The sequence below is a fragment of the Chanodichthys erythropterus genome, chromosome 12 (genome assembly GCF_024489055.1).
Source record: "Chanodichthys erythropterus isolate Z2021 chromosome 12, ASM2448905v1, whole genome shotgun sequence".
Lineage (NCBI taxonomy): Eukaryota > Metazoa > Chordata > Actinopteri > Cypriniformes > Xenocyprididae > Chanodichthys > Chanodichthys erythropterus.
This window is the reverse complement of record NC_090232.1, coordinates 43946596-43966852: the sequence shown is the minus strand read 5'-3', so window position 1 is coordinate 43966852 and position 20257 is coordinate 43946596. Positions and strand designations below refer to the sequence as shown.

General features: G+C 37.4%; 1 protein-coding gene across 1 annotated transcript; it reads right to left on the bottom strand.

Annotated features, from left to right (window-relative positions):
- Positions 1 to 480: 480 nt before the first annotated feature.
- Positions 481 to 20165, bottom strand: LOC137033037 (protocadherin Fat 4-like). Its single transcript, XM_067405098.1, has 30 exons — positions 19992 to 20165; positions 19456 to 19524; positions 14977 to 15140; positions 14706 to 14750; positions 14502 to 14591; positions 14324 to 14413; positions 13919 to 14026; positions 11924 to 12037; positions 11747 to 11840; positions 11341 to 11453; positions 11072 to 11245; positions 10835 to 10963; positions 10570 to 10725; positions 10218 to 10398; positions 9980 to 10110; positions 8496 to 9446; positions 8215 to 8340; positions 7856 to 8107; positions 7662 to 7760; positions 6836 to 7008; positions 5321 to 5469; positions 4850 to 5157; positions 4412 to 4522; positions 4017 to 4208; positions 3766 to 3860; positions 3146 to 3310; positions 2381 to 2581; positions 1296 to 1391; positions 1144 to 1165; positions 481 to 1036 (listed from the first exon to the last, which is right to left on the bottom strand). The coding sequence occupies exons 1-30, from the start codon at positions 20065 to 20067 to the stop codon at positions 962 to 964; spliced, it is 4749 nt and encodes a 1582-aa protein (XP_067261199.1). The 5' UTR covers positions 20068 to 20165; the 3' UTR covers positions 481 to 961.
- Between the last annotated feature and the right edge of the window lie 92 nt (positions 20166 to 20257).

Genomic DNA, 20257 nt, shown 5'->3' with positions numbered 1-20257 from the left:
TATATACCTATGTTGTGTATATAGAAACTTACGGTGCTCTTTTCAGGCTCAGATCATTTGTGGCCGGAATATTGCACATTTGATGGAACAGTTGGAGCTCTATTTTATTTACCGAAATACATTCCATAATCTATTGGATGTCATTCTTGCGTTCTCTGTATTTGATTTCTCTCAGTCTTTCTGTTTTCATTTTATTTTAATATAGGATATAACTTAATAAAATTTTAATATGATTTAATTATGAACCGAGTCCAAAAAGCAGGTTGTGGGATGATTTTTTCTTTCTGTTATGAGTGTAACTTGTTGCTAAAATGGCTGTGTTTGGAATAGAATAATACAGCATACTATATGGTGTGCACTGCATACTTATTATTATTTTTTGGTAAAAACTTAGTATGCTGTAAATGCAATGATAAATATTGGTATGTGATAATTACACACATAGACACACACAGTATGATTAAGAAATATTTTAAGAAGTTTAATCATTCAGGTAGATATTTACATCAAAGATACAAATTAAAAGCAGTAGATAATTTGAATACACAGTCATAGCTGAGCTGGTTAAAGTGCAAAAGCCTACTTTTATGTGTAAGCAGTTTATGGGATGTCCCTTTGTGAAAGACCAAGTTGAAAATTAATTAGCAAAATGCTAATATTACTTAAAAGAAAAGAAAACATCGATACAAAAGGAGATATTTGCTCTGTTTCAAAACCAGGTGAGTCTGAAATGGTGATTGATGATGTGGAACCTTCTGCATAGGCAGCAACACAAGAAGTGCACAGGAAACAACTGATTTCAGTAGTCTGGTGTTAGCATGTTGCTAAGCTAATGTTAGAGTACATAAAATAAACATGAACATAAAAATACATAACAAAAATGTTTCATTAACCGAACTTTAACAGTGTGTCAGAATTCATTTTAAGCCTCATGAAGTCTTATTCTGAGAAAGATGGAGCATCAGAGGGCAGAGATACTGTTTCCGTTTCTCAAATCCGTATCATTTTCAGAATCGGCTGTGTTACTAAACTTAACCTGAAAAACAGAAAATTTTAAACTTTAAGCATTTCAATTCTACAAACCGAATATTGTCCGAATCATTGATTTATCATTACTGACGGCATCCGAATCGAGTGCTTTACCTCTTTGTCATCTTCTTTTTTGCTGTCAACAGAAGAAACATGTTTAGTCAAACAAACTAAAGCACATTTTGTATTTGAAGACAAATTTTTAGCAAATATGAGAGTTATCTGTTTGCATCTGCTCTTTAAAAATACTGTATATTGGCACTTACTTGTGAAATTTAAAACTTTTGTCAATACTGGATATCTTGGGTTTGCCAATATCGAAGCTCTCTTTGTCAGAATCTGTGTCCTTCATTTTCTTCATCCTGAGGCAGCAAAATATATATATATAATCACCAAGTCATTCACAATTTGGTCCTTTTGAATGATGTTCAAAGTCAACATGAAGGATTTATTTTTACTTCTGTAATTTGACATATTTCTGAGTGTTACAGCAACCATACAACATATATAAGCTAGAATTTGGGTTTATCCGTCAGAAATTGGTGTGATAGTGTAAAATGGGAGTTTCACTTGGACAAGTTTGTGTTGGATTTGGGAAGGGCTACTACCCTCCTGAACATAGAGACTGAAGGTCAAGTTCACTTTCCAGAACATCTCCACATATGCCAGTGGAAAGCTGCTTTTTATTTTTTATTGAAATGAAATGATCTTAGATAAGCTGCATTACCTAAAACAAAGATTAAATAACTGTTTGATTAGTGGTTAAGATATAATATCCTGCTTGTCTGGCCTAGATCAGGGATCGGCAACCAATGAACCCTGGCAAGTGGAGGGATAAAATTGCGTTGTCAAAAACTTTGTCCGAATCGGATTAGGAATTACGATCACAATATAGATGGAATAGATAGTCCATCAACACCCCCAAAGCTTTACAGTCTTTGTAGTTTTCGACATTTTTCTCTGTAACATTAGACAATTTTGATTTATGTGGTGTTGATTGGTTAATGATCACAATAGCTCAATTGTGCGTAAGCAACTTCTATCATTCTGGTTCATGCAGATCTTCTTTGCTTGTTTTTAGATCTGAGATGCTGTACTCTTTCAATACAGCATCTCTACAGCCCCCTATCTTAAACAGTAACAGTGAAAACAACAGTGAAAAACTTTGGTGGAAGTGTTGTGTCATAAATAATGGAAAATCTTGTCAATGGCAGGGAAAGATTTAAAGTAAATGGGGTTGATTGTTTCGTGTTGACTTTGTTGGTTATTTTGCAGGGCACCAGTACCATGTTTATTCAGTGTGAGCCAGACTGCATGTTTGAAATCCAAATAAAAAATGGCTACTACTTACCTAACGAGATAGACCGTTAACAGAGCGACAAATCCCACGATGCTTATAGCCAGCAGAACACTGAGAGCAATGATGGCTGCTGCACTGGAATCTTCAGAATCTTCAGAGATTCCAGAACCTTCCTCTACTTTGATTTCCAAATCGGAATCAAACACCTTCTCCAGCTCCACCTTTAAATCATTGTGATTACTCTGCAGTTTCCTGTGGGAGTCGACACAATTCAGATCCCTCAAAATAACGTATTGTAAATTAACTACAGTGGAAACCTAGTAGGCATGCAGACCAAAGGGTTTAAAAGCAGAACTGTGAAGCTCGTTTTTTGTTAAAGTGGAAGCTCCCCCTACAGGTTCCTTCAGTGAATCACACTGTCGTAAATACTCCAAGCCCAGCTCTGGACTACATCGACTACAACGCTCACCAGTGCAGTAGTTTTGCAAATACGGTACAAGAAATATTGTTGGAGGTGGGTAATTTTCGAAATTGTCTTATAAAGTGAGGTTGTTACCGTAAACGTAAAGCATTTTGTCACTCTCGCGTGAACGTGAACATGAGGCGAGATTGTGTCGGGTCGGTGCAGCTCAACTTGCAAGTGCTGTTTTATGACGTAGACGTGCCAAAGGGGGTTAGTGCACGCCTCAAACACAGCACTACAAGTCAATTAACCATCGTAAGGACTTAGAAAACTATTTATGAAGGTAAAAAAAGTTACTTTGTTCTGCTTTAAAGAACATGAGTTATGAAATTATGGATATTAGTTCAACTTACATTTTGACCTCTGTGGCTTTGATGACAGCTCCACTGGAGTCCATGGCAATGAAACTGACGTAAGTTTTGTCTGTAGATTCTCTGAGAATGGTGCGCATCTCAATCCCATCCTCGGCTCTCACACGGAGGATTTTCACAGTCCAGCCTAAAGCTTTCTTCATGGATCTGAGAAAAAAGTACCAATGAATCATTTGGTCTGATCTAGGGAACTGGAAGTAGTTTGTTGAAAAGAACTCACTCAAAAGAATGATTCATTTAAATGATATTCTCCAAAAAATAGTCCACATGCACACCATTCCAAGTCTCCTAAAGCCTAATATACAATTTTGTGCATTGTCATGTTTTTTCTTTTGGTAAATTTGATGGCTAACAACGTAGATGCTAATAGCTGCTGTTTCAGCTATTGTATGACTTTAAAAGACTTGGAATAGTGTACATATGGACTATTTTTCGTCTTTCTTTTTTTTTTTTTTTGGAGTTTGATAGTCCCATGGTCACTGCGAACTGTCGTTAAATGGAAAAGTGCTGCAATTTTTAAAAAAAAAAAAAAAAAAAAAAAACTTTCCTTTTGTCTTACAGTGGAAAATCAACAGCATCAAGGTTTAGATTTTCCCACTCACTCTTCAATCTCTGGTATCTTCTTCTCAACTGTGAACACGGGCTGGTTTAAGGAGATGACCACGACATTGTCACTTGCACTTTCTTTCACGGTGATCTGTAGGTCAAACAAAAGAGCACGTTTTGATCTTTGAATTTTCTTATTCGCATTGACTGCTCTGTTTTACTGCTCCATTCTCAATCAAAATGCCATTGGCCATTGGAAAGTCTTTCAAAAGCTTTCTCTTTTCTCTCTCTCTCTGTTTCTGCTCACCTGTACTGTTGTAGTCGTGGACAGTCCATGTTTATCAGTGGCTTTAACATGAAAGGTGGACAGATTGTTTTCAAAACTGGATGCATCCAGTACGTAGATCTGACCAGTGTTTGGCTCCACATCCAGCAGAGTTGTGGACTCCTGCAGGGAATACTGCAGTTCTGAGCTCTCGCCCACATCAGGGTCCCATGCCTGAGGGAAGGGGAAATTTACTTACATAAATTACCAAAAAAAAAAAAAGTCTAGTCTATTGCTTTTAATATATAAAATTCTGTGCATTTCCTTTTGATAAATTTAATGGCTAGTAGCTTAGATGCTAATAGTTACTATTTCAGACACCAATCAGACTACATCCATTGCGTTTATAACTGATGTCTATACCCAGCCACACTTACCTGGACCTTCACTATAGGGAATTTGTAAGGAGAGAGACTGAAAATTTCTGCTTTATATATTTCATCCTCAAACACAGGAGCCTCATTCACATTCTCAACCTGAACGTTGACCTGAAGATTGTGAGAGAAAGAAAGTCGAAGGCAAATATTAATGAGCGCTATGGCAGCTTTCCTTTAAGAAGAGAAACATTGACTTTAGACGTTAACATAGACTTAGGTCAGAAACGCATTCTTTGAAAACATGTGAACGCAAACAATTTTAGTTACACAAACTTGAGTCATTGCATTCTGAAATGTGTCAGAAAGCAATTCGTAATACAACAAACGTTTTTTGTGCATTCTTGGTTGCATCAAGAAGTGCTATGGTGGCAGTTGTCTTCTAAAGGTCAGCTCAACTTGTATTTTAGCTAGCTTCCCGTATAATAACAAGAATAGTACCGTTGTTTCTGCCGTTGTTGGAGGAGTTCTGGAGTCTATGGCCTCGACTGTGAGGATGTACCACTCCTCTTCCTCCTTGTCCAGTGGTCTGAGAGCTTTTATGGTTCCCTCACCATCCACAGAGAAGACATCCTCATGGGACTTCATGTTATATCTGACTGTATCCAGTGGTCTACCTGTTAATGCCTTAACCTTGCCCACTTCTGAGGCCTCAGGTTCATTCTCCTTTATTGTGAATTTGTAGGAGGAGCTTTCAAAAGCCACTGTCTCAGTGAGAGAGGCTATTTTGAAGTAGATCAACACTTCCGCTACAGAAAGAAGAAAGATGTTAATCTGACGTGTTTATCAGATCAGATTTGAATAATGAAGGGGGAATGAACTGCTCCCAATAATAAATGTTTATTTGCACACATTATCTGAATTATTTTAACACCAGATTCACTAAAGAAATTATGCAAACCAAGCCCAAACCTTCATCAGATTCTGGTGGTGTTCCATGATCTGTTGCTATAGCAGTAAGGGTTAGCAATGTGTCTTCTGTTACCCCGCTAAGGTCAGAGGTCAAAGTGATGTCTCCTGTTTCAGCATCCAGTGCGACCATTGAGGAGACTTCAGAGAACCTACAGAAAGACAACATTCATGCCATCTGTCTTAAAAAAGGTGTCATGTAAATTAAGTCGTTCTCTTTTATCATCTCATGTTCGAGATCCACCTATGGGAAGGGAATCTACCTGACCTCTGCAGAAGCATCCAATTGCATCAAATCTGGCTTGACAGACAGGAGCATGTGCTCAATGCCAGGTAAGGGACCATCCCTTACCAAGGTGCATAAAGCACCTGCATGCGCTTTCCTCAGGTGTCATATGCTTCTTGTGACCTCTGGAATATTTACTCTCAGCTCATGGGTTTATGGACTTTTGGATCAGCCTCCGCCGGATGTGTTTGTCCAATTAGCCAGGTTAGCTGACCTAATTACTGCAAGCTGCCCATGCTCGCAGTCTTTATCAGAATGCCCACCTCTTTCTTCACTAGTTTCCCCAGTTCTACGGCTACCTGCCTGTCAGATTGCTGGTTTATTTCATGTCGATGGCTCTCTCTAAACCTTCAACGGTTACCCCCAGAGACAACCAGTTGTGTGGGGCAACCTCATCATCACTAGGGATTCCCATCCCTCATGTGTGGTGTGCATGGGCCTTGACCCCTGTGGTCACCGTCATTTTGCCAAGTAAGACATGTTCCTGGATTAGCATCTTTGTTGATCCTGGAACAACATTCCAATCAACCAGTCAGATTTGAGAGACAAGTTTACCATTTATGTCAAGTTTAGGCTTGCAACCAGGGTTAGGTGCTTCTACATCAATGTTATTCACCTATCTTTCCCCTCTGATTTTAGTGATAAGTTATGGGTAGGATTATGTTTAGGGTAGGAATAGGGTTAAGATTAAATTTTCAGACTGGAATGTTTTACTTGACAAAATCACTGTGACCCTACAAAGAACGCTGATTTAGGTTTGTTTGACTCTAATAGGGTATAAGATAACGCAGGTGCAGCCTCTTTGAGCTGGGCCAACCAAAGTGACCTAGGTCATTTCAAGAATGTTTTATCCGTTGAACCCCCTTTTATGGATAATCCGACCAGTTCTGGGGATGAGGACGATGCTCAGCGGCTTGGAAGAGGGAAGAGGAGGATGCCATTCTGTCATCTGTAATGCCTCAGATAAATGTTCCTGCTGCTTTACCCCAATCGGTCCACTTTGAGCTTTGTGAGTGAGCGGCCACTTACGGCAACATCAAATGGCCGGCCCTACAAAGTGCCTCTGACCAAGAGTGGGACCCTCTCCTGGCCCTAGAAAGCATTGGATGCCTTTCCCATAGGTGTATCTCTCCACTTGATGTTTCAGAGAACTAGGGTTACGAACAGCAACCTATTGTTTTTGCCTTCATATTATTGATCCTAAAGAAATGGAAGTTTAGTCTTAAGCTTACCTGTAGCTAATCAGTGAATTGCTTCCAGCATCTTTATCTGTGGCCGAGAGCGTCAGCAGCACCTCTCCAACCTTGGCATCTTTAACGAGAATGCTTTTGCTGTAGGTGTCGGAGCTGAAAACTGGAGCGTTATCATTGACATCTGTGATATTGACCCTCACTGTGGTGATGCTCTGCAGAAAATGAACCCAAGAAACATTATGTAGTAGAGACCAAAAGTTCATATTTGCAATGCCTAGTATCTACCTTAAGGATTGTACAAGTATTGTGTATCTGTAGGTTTGAATATTGACAGTTAGATCAGTGTTCAGTTCCAACCCTGCTCCAACACACCTGCCTGCAAGTTTTAAGCAATTCTGAACACCCTGGATAGTGGGTTCAGGAGAGTTTTTTGGGTTTGGAGCTCAACTTTCATGGAAAGTAGCTCTCCAGGAGCAGGGTTGGCTACCCCTTACTTAGAGCAAACTTGAATGTTTGTTTGAGTCAAGAGCTACCATCCTGCATAGTTTATCTCTAACCCAAATCAAACACACCCATACCAGCTAATTAAGATATTCTTGAAAACAAGTGTTTTGGAGCAGGATTTGACTAAAGTCTGTAGGAAGAGAGCCCTTGAGGGACAGGGCTATCCCTGTTCTACTGTATGTTGTCTAGATTACGATATTTTTGCAATATGAACCTGCAGTCTGGGAACAGACAATGCTATTTGAGGTTGTGACTAAGAATGTACCAATGTGACTAAGAATTGTACCAATGTATACAATCACAAAACTTTATTAAAATACACATCCAAATGATGCAGATAGTCCAACGAAAAGGAAATTACATTTCCCTGTGGCATCCCATGATCCACAGCAACAATGACCACATCATATACATCCTGTGTTTCCCGATCCAGCTCCTCTATAGCTTGTAGAGTCCCATCCTAAAGGGATGAAATAAAGGAAATGATTTTTGAAAAATTAAATAAGATCTAACATGTTACAGTACATTTTCTTGTTTATATGTTAAGGTCCTCACATCTCTGAAGCTGAAGAAATTGCTGTAAGTGGAAGTAGTGATGGTGACACGTCCGTTGTCTCCAATATCAGCATCTGTGGTTAAGATTTTGCACACCTCTCCAGGTGATGAGGGGGTGTACGCACCTTCCTGAATCTCAATGGGCTCTGGGAGAGGAAGGAATTGTGGGTTGTTGTCGTTGACATCCAGAACAGTGATGATGACCTGAGCTGTGGAGCTTAAACCATCGACAGGCTGGTCTACCGCTATTACCTGAGAAAGACAATACAAGCATCCCATTCAGAATGAACAGTCATACTGAACATTTTGTAAATAGTTGGAATAATGAAATTGTGATTGGAAATGTGATTGCTTTATACCTCTATATTGTAATTGTCTACAGTTTCTCTATCCAAGGTGGCGTCACTCCGGAGTGATATTACTCCTTGACTGTTGATAATGAAGGTATCGCTATTCATGATAAAATGACCTTTAGAGAATCCTCCCTGATCAGACAGAAAACTAGAAAAGGTAAGTACCTGTACATCAAAATAAACTTGGAGTGTTGGCTTGACAAAGCCTTACATGGAAGTTTACATGGTTAATTTGAAGGTTATTTAGGTCTTGTGCAGTTTACATATGTCTGCTTTTCTTCTCTCACCTCATCCTCATCTGTAACCTCCAAAGATACCAGAGCAGTTCCACCTGCAAGGTTTTCATAGACGGACACGTCGTATTGGTCCTTACTGAACACAGGAGCTTTATCGTTCACGTCCTCCACCCACACCGTTACAGTAGCACTGCCAGTGAGAACAGGGATTCCTCCATCTCGTCCCTCCACCTCTAGATTGTAACGCTTAGCTTTTCCATAATCCAGCTTTTCAGCAAGGCTTATGGATCCAGACACTGCATCAATGATAAAGATGGGTGATGTTGAAGATGGCTCCTGTTTGACAATGTGATAGGTCACGATAGCATTTGCACCATCATCCTTGTCTGTTGCCATGACATCTAACACGGCTGTTCCTACTTCAGCATGCTCAGACACTGTGATCTCATACTGTTGTTTGGAAAATATGGGAGCATTGTCATTAATGTCAGTCACGGATATGTCCAGATTGGTGGTGGTGGAGCGTGATGGGCGACCCTGATCCTGGGCAGTGATCACTAAGTGGTACACATCTTCGGTCTCCCTGTCAAGTGGAGCTGCTAGAGTTATCACTCCTGTTTCCTGGTCAACACTAAACCTCCCAGCACCTCCCAGGAGGGTGTACCGCACTTCTCCATTAAACCCTGCATCCGCATCTGTGGCTTTAACGGATGTTACATCATCTCCCACCGTGTGATCCTCTGTTACTGAGACAGAAGCAGGGTGACTTTCAAAAACTGGACTGTTGTCATTGATGTCCAGCACCTCGACCAGGACTGATGCCTCGTCCCGGTTAGTTCCATCTGATATCGACAGTCGCACAGTGTAGCTGCTCTCCTCCTCAAAGTCTAGTTTGACTTTGGTCGAGAGAACACCTGTATCCTGGTTTATGGAGAACTTCTCAGCTTCAGACTCAACTGTTAAGATGACAGGAACAATAGGATCAATGGACAGGAAGTCCACCTGTGAACGAGAGAGTACACATTGATTTATGATTTACCAGATTTACCTGTTTACCAGATTACCACTGTCTTCTTACTGTACATGAGAACTCAAAACTCACTGATATGGGGGTGATTAAATGGACAGACCCCCCCCCCCCACCCCTTAATTTTTATGGGGGTTTTTTTATATATGGGACTGTCCTCATACACCCTTGTGGGAGCTTAAAATATTATGCAAAATTTCAAGTAGATTGGACCATTTGTTCCATAGTTATAGCCAATTTCATGTTTTTTCCAGTTATAGCACCATCAAGTGGCCAAGCACTGCCATTTTTTGCATGTGTCCTCTGACTGAGCCCATACATAAGTGTACCAAATATGGTGAAAATATCTTTTCCTTTTTTTATTTCTTTAAGTAAATATTTGTTAGTTAGCTGGTTGTCATTTAATTAACACACCATATGGTTTTCATCAAATGTTTGTATATCAGTTACAGAAGCAATCCCTCAGGATAGAAGATGTTATAAGGAAACTGTTTCTGCTTGTAAGGACCTTCACAATGTCTGCCCCTGACTGATCCTCCTCTACTTGTCCCTGGTAGGTCTTCTGAAGGAACTGAGGATGGGAATCTCCAGGTGCCTTGACGTCCACCATTGCAGAAGTTGATCTGCTTATAGCACCCCCTAATGAATGTAAAGGAAGTGAAATGGTATTTAAGCCAACAGTAATGTATCCACAGCCATAATATACTTCCATCAAATGTCTTCCAGAACACACAGATATAACTTACCATCTTTTGCAGTCACATAGAGTGAAAACTGAAGGATTCTGTTTTCCACCAGAGGGATTGTCTGAACTAGCGTAATCTCTCCATCATTCTCATTAATGCCAAAATAACCTTCCTCATTTCCAAACTCAATGGAGTAACTGATTTCACTATTTGGACCTTCATCCAGGTCTGTTGCTTCAACCTTATATGAAAATATATGTACAGTAAGTTTAGTTGGTAACTTTATTCCAATGTTTATGGTATAGCATTCATCTTATTATGACATAATGGTTCCATAATCTCCAGAAATTTACTAAAATATTGATTGTGCTGGAAAACAATTAAATGACTCAACAAAACAATAATTCATCACCTTGACAACCTGCATTCCAACAGTCTGATTGCCGTAAACTTTGCCCTGATACTTAGAAGTTGTAAACTGTGGACTGTTGTCATTCTCATCCAGCAGGATGATGGTCACGTCGGCTGTTGCTTTGTTGGTGGAAGGAGGCTTTTCTTGTGCTTCAACCTTTAGATTTTGAAGAGAAAATTGGCATGCTTATTATGTAGTGGTGTTTGAAAACATAATGTTATTACAATTCTTCATTCTGAAAATTGTTAATGAGATTTGTTGTTACTTGAAAACTGAAGCTGGCTGTGGTTTCTCTGTCTAGGTCTGCAGAACTTTTCACCAGAATTGTTCCATCAGGACTGATAGAAAAAGGTACGGACTCTGGAATAATCCGGATTGTTCCCACAAATCCTCCCTTGAAAGTAATTCAATTAATAAGTTAATTTTGCATGCATTTGTTGGCTGAATCTCACAATAATTATATTTCTTTACAATCAGACAGTGATGTTTTGAGGAACAGTACCAGGTCTAGATCAGTGACTCTAGTCTGAAGCACAAACTGATCCTGAGGTGAATTTTCCAGAATAGATACGGTGTACTCATTGTGGTCAAATTTCGGAGGGTTGTCATCCACATCCTCAATTGTGACTGACACAACAGCGTTAGCCGTCTTACTGGCATCATCCTGCTGAGTTGCCTGTTTATAAAAGAAAATCATGAATAAAAACATATGAACTCATTCATAACATCAGCCTAATGATTTTAATGAACATCTTAAGAAAGCTCTGATACCTGTATGTGGACAGTTATCTGGTCTATTTCCTCTCGGTCTAGTGCTGTTGTCACAGAGATTACTCCACTGCTTTGATTGATTTCAAAGTTGCTCTGATATTCATTTGGAAAGACTGAAACAGAAATGTGGATATATGCTTTGTTATTATCAGAATCTTACTGTATATATATTTTTTTAAATTCAAGAAGTGTGTTGGGGTGTAAAGTACTTGTTTTATTATAATTACTGTGCTTGACTATAGTTTGGTGGAATTTTCTATATTATCAGATTTAAAATGAGTGTTTCACCTCCAGCTCTCACATATCTACAGAGAAACTTTATTTGGGAGAAGTATCTTTAGGTGGAGAAGGTTATTTAGATCAGATGTGTCATGTAAGTATGTTGTTAATCTTCTGTTATCAGTACCTGCTGTAATGCTGTAAACTACAGGCTCGTTGATGCCCGTGTCGCCATCTTGAGCTTTTATGGCCTCAGGAGTGACGTCTGAAAACTGTCCTACCTGTGCATGAACAGAAAAGACATGGAGGGTTTGATTTGTTTGATCAGACATGAGTTTAAATTATTGATCACAATGTCATTTACCTGATTTTCCTCAAAGGATGCCTCGTAGAGACTGTGATCAAAAAAAGGGTTCAGATTGTCAAAATCTTCAACTGTTATTGTAACTGTTGTGGTGTCACTGAGTCCTCCTACATCCTGCAAAGAAACAGTGTTTTATTACTATCTACCTTCAAATTATAGTTCATCCAAATATAAAACTTGTGTAATTTGTTCCTGGTCTCCACACACTTTGATTTTATGGGGAAAAAAGCAGCTTGGACATTCTGCTAAACATCTACAAACCCAATTCCAAAAAAGTTGGGACACTGTACAAATTGTGAATAAAAACAGAATGCAATGATGTGGAAGTTTCAAATTTCAATATTTTATTCAGAATACAACATAGATGACATATCAAATGTTTAAACTGAGAAAATGTATAATTTTAAGGGAAAAATAAGTTGATTTAAAATTTCACGACATCAACACATCTCAAAAAAGTTGGGACAAGGCCATGTTTACCACTGTGTGGCATCCCCTCTTCTTTTTATAACAGTCTGCAAACGTCTGGTGACTGAGGAGACAAGTTGCTCAAGTTTAGGAATAGGAATGTTGTCCCATTCTTGTCTAATACAGGCTTCTAGTTGCTCAACTGTCTTAGGTCCTCTTTGTCGCATCTTCCTCTTTCGCACGTTCCTCTTTATGATGTTTTTCTATGGGTGAAAGATCTGGACTGCAGGCTGGCCATTTCAGTACCCGGATCCTTCTTCTACGCAGCCATGATGTTGTAATTGATGCAGCATGTGGTCTGGCATTGTCATGTTGGAAAATGCAAGGTCTTCCCTGAAAGAGACGACGTCTGGATGGGAGCATATGTTGTTCTAGAACTTGGATATACCTTTCAGCATTGATGGTGCCTTTCCAGATGTGTAAGCTGCCCATGCCACACACACTCATGCAACCCCATACTATCAGAGATGCAGGCTTCTGAACTGAGCGCTGATAACAACTTGGGTTGTCCTTGTCCTCTTAAGTCCGGATGACATGGCGTCCCAGTTTTCCAAAAAGAACTTCAAATTTTGATTCGTCTGACCACAGAACATTTTTCCACTTTGCCACAGTCCATTTTAAATGAGACTTGGCCCAGAGAAAACACCTGCGCTTCTGGATCATGTTTAGATATTGCTTCTTTTTTGACCTATAGAGGTTTAGCCGGCAACGGCGAATGGCACGGTGGATTGTGTTCACCGACAATGTTTTCTGGAAGTATTCCTGAGCCCATGTTGTGATTTCCATTAGAGTAGCATTCCTGTATGTGATGCAGTGCCGTCTAAGGGCCTGAAGATCACGGGCATCCAGTATGGTCTTCCTACCTTGACTCTTAAACACAGAGATTGTTCCAGATTCTCTGAATCTTTGGATGATATTATGCACTGTATATGATGATAACTTCAAACTCTTTGCAATTTTTCTCTGAGAAACTCCTTTCTGATATTTCTCCAATATTTTTCACCGCAGCATTGGGGGAATTGGTGATCCTCTGCCCATCTTGACTTCTGAGAGACACTGCCACTCTGAGAGGCTCTTTTTATACCCAATCATGTTGCTAATTGTCCTAATAAGTTGCAAATTGGTCCTCTTAACTTTTCCAGCCTCTTATTGCTACCTGTCCCAACTTTTTTGGAATGTGTATCTCTCATGAAATCCAAAATGAGCCAATATTTGGCATGACATTTCAAAATGTCTAACTTTCAACATCTGATATGTTATCTATATTCTATTGTGAATAAAATAGAAGTTTATGAGATTTGTAAATTATTGCATTCCTTTTTTATTCACAATTTGTACAGTGTCCCAACTTTTTTGGAATCGGGTTTGTATATTTGTATTGCACAAGTGAGTAAATGATGACAGAGTTTTAATTTTTGTATGAGCTATTATATAATAAAAGAATATACTACTAAAGTAAGTTTGAAGTTTAGTGATCAAAGTAAATTGGATGTGGGACTAGTAGAGTCTCGGAGAGTTTGTTTTTACTTTAGCTTCGACGATGAAGGTGTACTGTTGATCAATGTTGTAGTTCAGACGTTGTTTCAACCGGATGTTACCGTCGCTTCTCATTTCAAATTCATCTGGTGCTGGAGGCTGTTAATAGAGGGAAAGTGATTCATTAAAATGAAATTCATGAAAACAAGTTGTGCTTACTTAATAATTATATATATTATTTAGGTTTCTTCCCTTTAAAAGGATCTGCATGCATCAAAAAAGAAAAAAACAAACAAACAAACAAAAAACCTGAAATTGGACATTTTATTTGATTGACAGCCCTATTGGAAATTTAATTTACAATTAAATTACATCTTCATGCCTGACACATATAGTTTTGTGTAAACCTGCTGTGTTAGTATTATAACAAATATATGAGAATTGTTCATGATTTACCAGTATGGAATATGTAATTCTGTTGTTTTCTGTAGAAACATCTGCATCTTTAGCGGTCACTCTGAGCACATCTGAACCCACAGCCGTCGTCTGGAGAAAAAGACATGGTTTACAAAGAGATGTGAGTCTCTGAGTGACCAAACACACTACTGCTGTATAAAGATGACATTACACACACCTCTGACACTGTGGCGCTGTATGATTTACTCTGGAAGATCGGAGGATTGTCATTGAAATCCTGAACTCTTAATGTCCTGATGTTTTTCAGCTGAAATGCACAATGAAGACTTGAAGCACAATGCACAGTGAAGCACAATGAATCTTTATTTTTATAATACTTTGTCATATTGAATGATTTGATAATGTTATTGTTTATACTTACCGATGGGGTTGGGCAAGTGAGTGAATAATACAAAATCCCTCCTGACTGGAATAAAAAAACACACAAAGAGTCATAGGTGGCACTTCATTTCTCTTTAAAAAAAAAAAAAAAAAAAAAATATGTAATACTCTCCCAACTGTGCCACAATGGGTAACAGTTGCAGATTTAGCCTAAACTAAACTGTTAATCAGCAGGGGATATTGTTGGTTTGTAGTTATTGATAAATTATATAATAAATATTGATAAAAATTTGGTTCAGTGAGGTACAAACCTCCTGTAGTACATCAGCATCCAGTGGTTTTCTGGTTCGTACAGTAGCGGTTGAGCCTTCATCAGAGTAAACCAGCTCCAGAAATGTCACACCAATGGGAAAGAGATAATACTCCAGCACCAGATGATCATCAGGTCCGATATTAGTGATAATCTCTACATCTCCTGAAGGGCAGATCAAATACACATTTAACCTGTTAACTGTCACCCCCACTTTTTGTTTTAGACAACAAAATGCACTATCCAAACTTAAATGGTTGTAATTCAAGAATTCTTTGGAGTATAGACATAAGGCTGGTCTTGTTTTAAAGATGAAATTTGGCAGATTATTGTAAAAGTGAAATAACTTATGTAAGTGAAACAGAAAAAAAGTTATAGAAGTTTGTTTATGAAAATATAAAATGTTAAAATATAATATTTTATATTTTATATAAATATATATTTTACAAAACAAGTTTTACTCTAAAGCTGCTAGGAAATCAAAGCCAAAAATATGGAAGTAAGATAATGCCAAATGTTTTTGAAATAAAAAGCTTGTTGAATTGCACTATTTGAAAAAAAATATGCATTACATTAGCTGTGCTTGCATTTAGATGCACTGTATTTTTAAGGCTTGCATTTTTATGGGATGAAATTCAACACAATCGTATATTTAAGCTGTGAATATTTCAATTAAAAATATTTCACACACATTTTCATTATTAAAAATTCAATAATTCATATTCACCTTTCAAATTTCACTTCCAAAATATTCATTCTGTTTAAAAATACAACCTATAAAATTCGACTAGCAATTTTCAGTCCATTTTATTTCGCTTTACAAATTCGCTTCCACAAATTCAGTGGTTCAAATTCGGCAGAAAATTCAACATTTCACATCCGGGAACTGCAGGAAGAGCAGTAGAGTGCCGATGCATCATCTCTATCTGCTGTTAGTCTGCTTCACCAGCAGGTGCCGCTAGCGGCTGTTTAGGAAGACCAAAGCAACGCTAGTAAGTCATCATTCATTCATAAAAACGGATCTACAGAATTAGAGCAAGCATAAGTGAATATGTGATGATTATCAGGGCCAGTATAAATGCAGAAACGCTGATAAAGACACAAAAACTGCATTTATGTTTAATTCAGTGTATTTACGCTTACTTTCCCAGTGTAGCTACAGCTTTCTCTCCAGTGAACAAGATAACGTTATTGCCCGATGCTGGTGTACATAGCAAACGTTAAATCTGAGGTAGACATATATTTCTCTCTGTTGTTTAGTTCCCTTAACTTTATATCGCGGCGCTGTGTTGTAATACTAGGGCTTCCCTCATCCGTCATAGGATTGCCCTGCCATCAGGACATATAAACTCTTAACACAGCTTAATGGACTCGTACAGTGATATAAAAGACCAAACTCGCACCTCATTTGTGATGTAGGTTAGACTATATAGGCTCCAAGAAAGCAGATACTGGCATAAAGTTGATTTGACGCTGAACGTTTGATTATGATATTCGCAAATTTAGGGACCGTCTCTAAAGTTACGACATTCTGTATTCACGTTTCTACCTTCAATTACATTTAAAGAGAATGACTTAGTCACAAAACCAACTGTAAATTGTTCATCTAGCTGTCAGGTATAATGCAAACCTTTTAGATTTTTGATGTTTATTATAATAAAAGGTAACACTTTATATTAAATAGTTGATATGAACGAACAATGAACTGCACTTCTACAGCACTTACTAATCTTTGTTAATTCCAGCATTTAATAATACATTACTAAACCCAAGAGTTGTATTTGTCAACTTTAGTTAATGCACAGTGAAGTAACATGAACAATGAACTGCTGTATTTTTATTAATGTTAACAAAGATTAACAAATACAACAACAAATGTGTTGCTCATGGATAGTTCACATTAGTTAATACATTATGAACCTTACTGTAAAGTGTTTCCAAATAAACTGTCAAGTAATATGTAAAGATTGCTATGTATTTCACTACTGTATTGGATTATACAAAAAAATGCCATAACTTAAAGCTCAATAGCATATGATGAGAATGATTTAGTCACCAAAACTACCTGTGAAGTGTTCATCTATAGGTGCCAGGTCGAAGAGTGATGCACCCTTCTCTCTCTCTCTCTCTCTCTCTCTCTCTCTCTCTCTCTCTCTCTCTCTCTCACACACACACACACACACACACACACACACACACACACACACACACACACACACACACACACACACACACACACACATATTCAAACACACTCAACTCAAAGTACATGCACATATACTTTTTCTTTTTTTTACACATTCATCACACAATTAGTTCTACTTAGTTAATTTTATTTCTAAATTTTATTTAAAATTTGTATAAGCAGGATAATCTATGATCAGGTAAAATAAAAAATGAACAAAGTAAAAAAAAATAGTGTGATGAACGTGTAAAATAAATAAATAAATAAATAAATAGTATATATATATATATATATGCATGTACTTTGAGTGAGGTGTGTTTGAATATGTATATGTGCATGTGTGTCTACAAGAGTTTGGTAGAAGGTAGAAACGTGAATACCAAATGTCGTAACTTTAGAGACGGTCCCTAAATTTGCGAGTATCATAATCAAACGTTCAGCGTCAAATCAACTTTATGCCAGTATCTGCTTTCTTGGAGCCTATATAGTCTAACCTACATCACAAATGAGGTGCGAGTTTGGTCTTTTATATCACTGTACGAGTCCATTAAGCTGTGTTAAGAGTTTATATGTCCTGATGGCAGGGCAATCCTATGACGGATGAGGGAAGCCCTAGTATTACAACACAGCGCCGCGATATAAAGTTAAGGAAACTAAACAACAGAGAGAAATATATGTCTATCTCAGATTTAACGTTTGATCTGTACACCAGCATCGGGCAATAACGTTATCTTGTTCACTGTACAGAAAGCTGTAGCTACACTGGGAAAGTAAGCGTAAATACACTGAATTAAACATAAATGCAGCTTTTGTGTCTTTATCAGCTTTTCTGCATTTATACTGGCCCTGATAATCATCACATATTCACTTATGCTTGCTCTAATTCTGTAGATCCGTTTTTATGAATGAATGATGATTTACTAGCGTTGCTTTGGTCTTCCTAAACAGCCGCTAGCGGCACCTGCTGGTGAAGCAGACTAACAGCAGATAGAGATGATGCATCGGCACTCTACTGCTCTTCCTGCAGTTCCCGGATGTGAAATGTTGAATTTTCTGCCGAATTTGAACCACTGAATTTGTGGAAGCGAATTTGTAAAGCGAAATAAAATGGACTGAAAATTGATAGTTGAATTTTATAGGTTGTATTTTTAAACAGAATAAATATCTTGGAAGTGAAATTTGAAATGTGAATATGAATGATTGAATTTTTAATAATGAAAATGTGTGTGAAATATTTTTAATTGAAATATTCACAGCTTAAATATACGACCATGTTGAATTTCATCCCATAAAAATGCAAGCCTTAAAAATACAGTGCATCTAAATGCAAGTACAGCTAATGTAGTGCATATTTGTTTTCAGTTAGAGCAATTCAACAAGCTTTTTATTTCAAAAACATTTGGCATTAATTTACTTCCATACAAAAATCTGAACAAGTTGTGTTCCAAATTTCAGGTTGATATCTCAAAAAATGAGCTTTCAGTAAGATTTTGTTTGGGCGCAGTACCACACTTTTTCACTAGATGACAACCAAGCTCCATTACTGACCATATAAAGGTGCCTCCATTTCTATATATGGTTTGAGTGATCTGAACCATATATTTCCATTATTTTCATACAATTTATGAAGTAGACATCCTATATAGAAGTAGTATGGGAAGTTTGGCAGAATTTGATATGAATTTAGCCTCTAATAAACATAAAAATAACATGCATGTGGGTTATAGATCGCCGCCACAATCATAAATGTATTTTTTTTTTCTATTAAAAACATTTTTAGACCTTTTTTTCTCGAAAAATTGAATGGATGTTATCTTTTGACATGAAAACAAACATGTTTCAACCAATCTTTAATGATTTTTCATGTTCATCGCTATTTCAAAATAAAGGTCTGAACATGCCTTATGAGTATGAAAATATGCTTGTTGCAAATTGATAAATTACTGCTCCTCTGTAATTTATTTTGTAAATCAGTCACTAGGTTTAGTATAGAATATTACTGTTTTAATTACAGTAGGTGGGCCCATGACAGTTAACAGGTTAAATATATATTATAACACACAGTCTTAAACATAAATATAAGGCCAATATTGATCTTGCATTGCTCTTAATATTCACAAGCAATGGCATTTTAAATGACCAGATTTTTAATCAAATAATAATTATTTTATAAGTTGTTTCAATACAAATCAATGCAAATATCTTTACACCGAAATAGGTTCAGTTTTTTTTGTTTGTTTGTTTGTTTTTTTGCAAATGTGAAAACAAGCATCTAATATTGTGAATATTTCTCACCTTCATATCCCTCCAGGATACTCCCTACTTCATTATTACTTCCACTTGTACAGTTTATCGGTACGTTACCTTAAACAACAACAAGTCATTAGTTTCAGGATGTAACAAGCAGCTTAAAGCACACAATACACTAAATCACACAATACATTAAAAACAAGACGTATAACAATTTAAACACGGGAGAACAGTTTTAAAATTAATTTTCATTTTCATTATTTTACTAATATATGCTGGTGATATGGATAATGGACAAACAATTTCTGTTTGGATTATGAATATTACTCCAATGTTCAAACCAATCTTAAATCACTTCACTTATATTATTGAATAAAGCTGTTTCCTATTAAATCCTGACAAGTATTTTACTTCAATATAGAAGATCTATCCTGTAAAACACATGATTTTTAATAATAGGCAATAGATAGAACTAAACGGATAGAAATAAATAAAATGTATAAAAGTAAGTTAGGCTTCACATCCAAATGTTTTGAATTTAAAATTGATACTTCAGCTGGTTATGAATGAATTTGACTTACCAATAACACTCCTTACACTGTGGACATGAAGAGAAGCTAAAATAAATAAAATATAAAATAAATCCATCTTTTTCATAATTCGCTGTCAGTGCAGCCTGAATTATGAAGCCTGGCAGTGAAGAGAATGACAATTCCTCCTGTATTATCTCTCTGAGCTGTTCTTTATTGTGTGTCATAAACAGTTATGGCCTCTGGTGTAAGCAGGTATCAAAGGTGCTTCATAAAGGCCAATAATACAGATGTGGGAGGGATTGTCCGCAAATAGT

Excerpts from the sequence above, each read along its gene's own strand:
- LOC137033037 (XM_067405098.1), bottom strand. The coding sequence starts at position 20,067 with ATGAAAAAGATGGATTTATTTTATATTTTATTTATTTTAGCTTCTCTT. Across the intron at positions 11,246-11,340 it reads AGATAACTGTCCACATACAG|GCAACTCAGCAGGATGATGC; the intron begins GTATCAGAGCTT and ends TTTTATAAACAG. Across the intron at positions 9,447-9,979 it reads CAGGGGCAGACATTGTGAAG|GTGGACTTCCTGTCCATTGA; the intron begins GTCCTTACAAGC and ends TCTCGTTCACAG.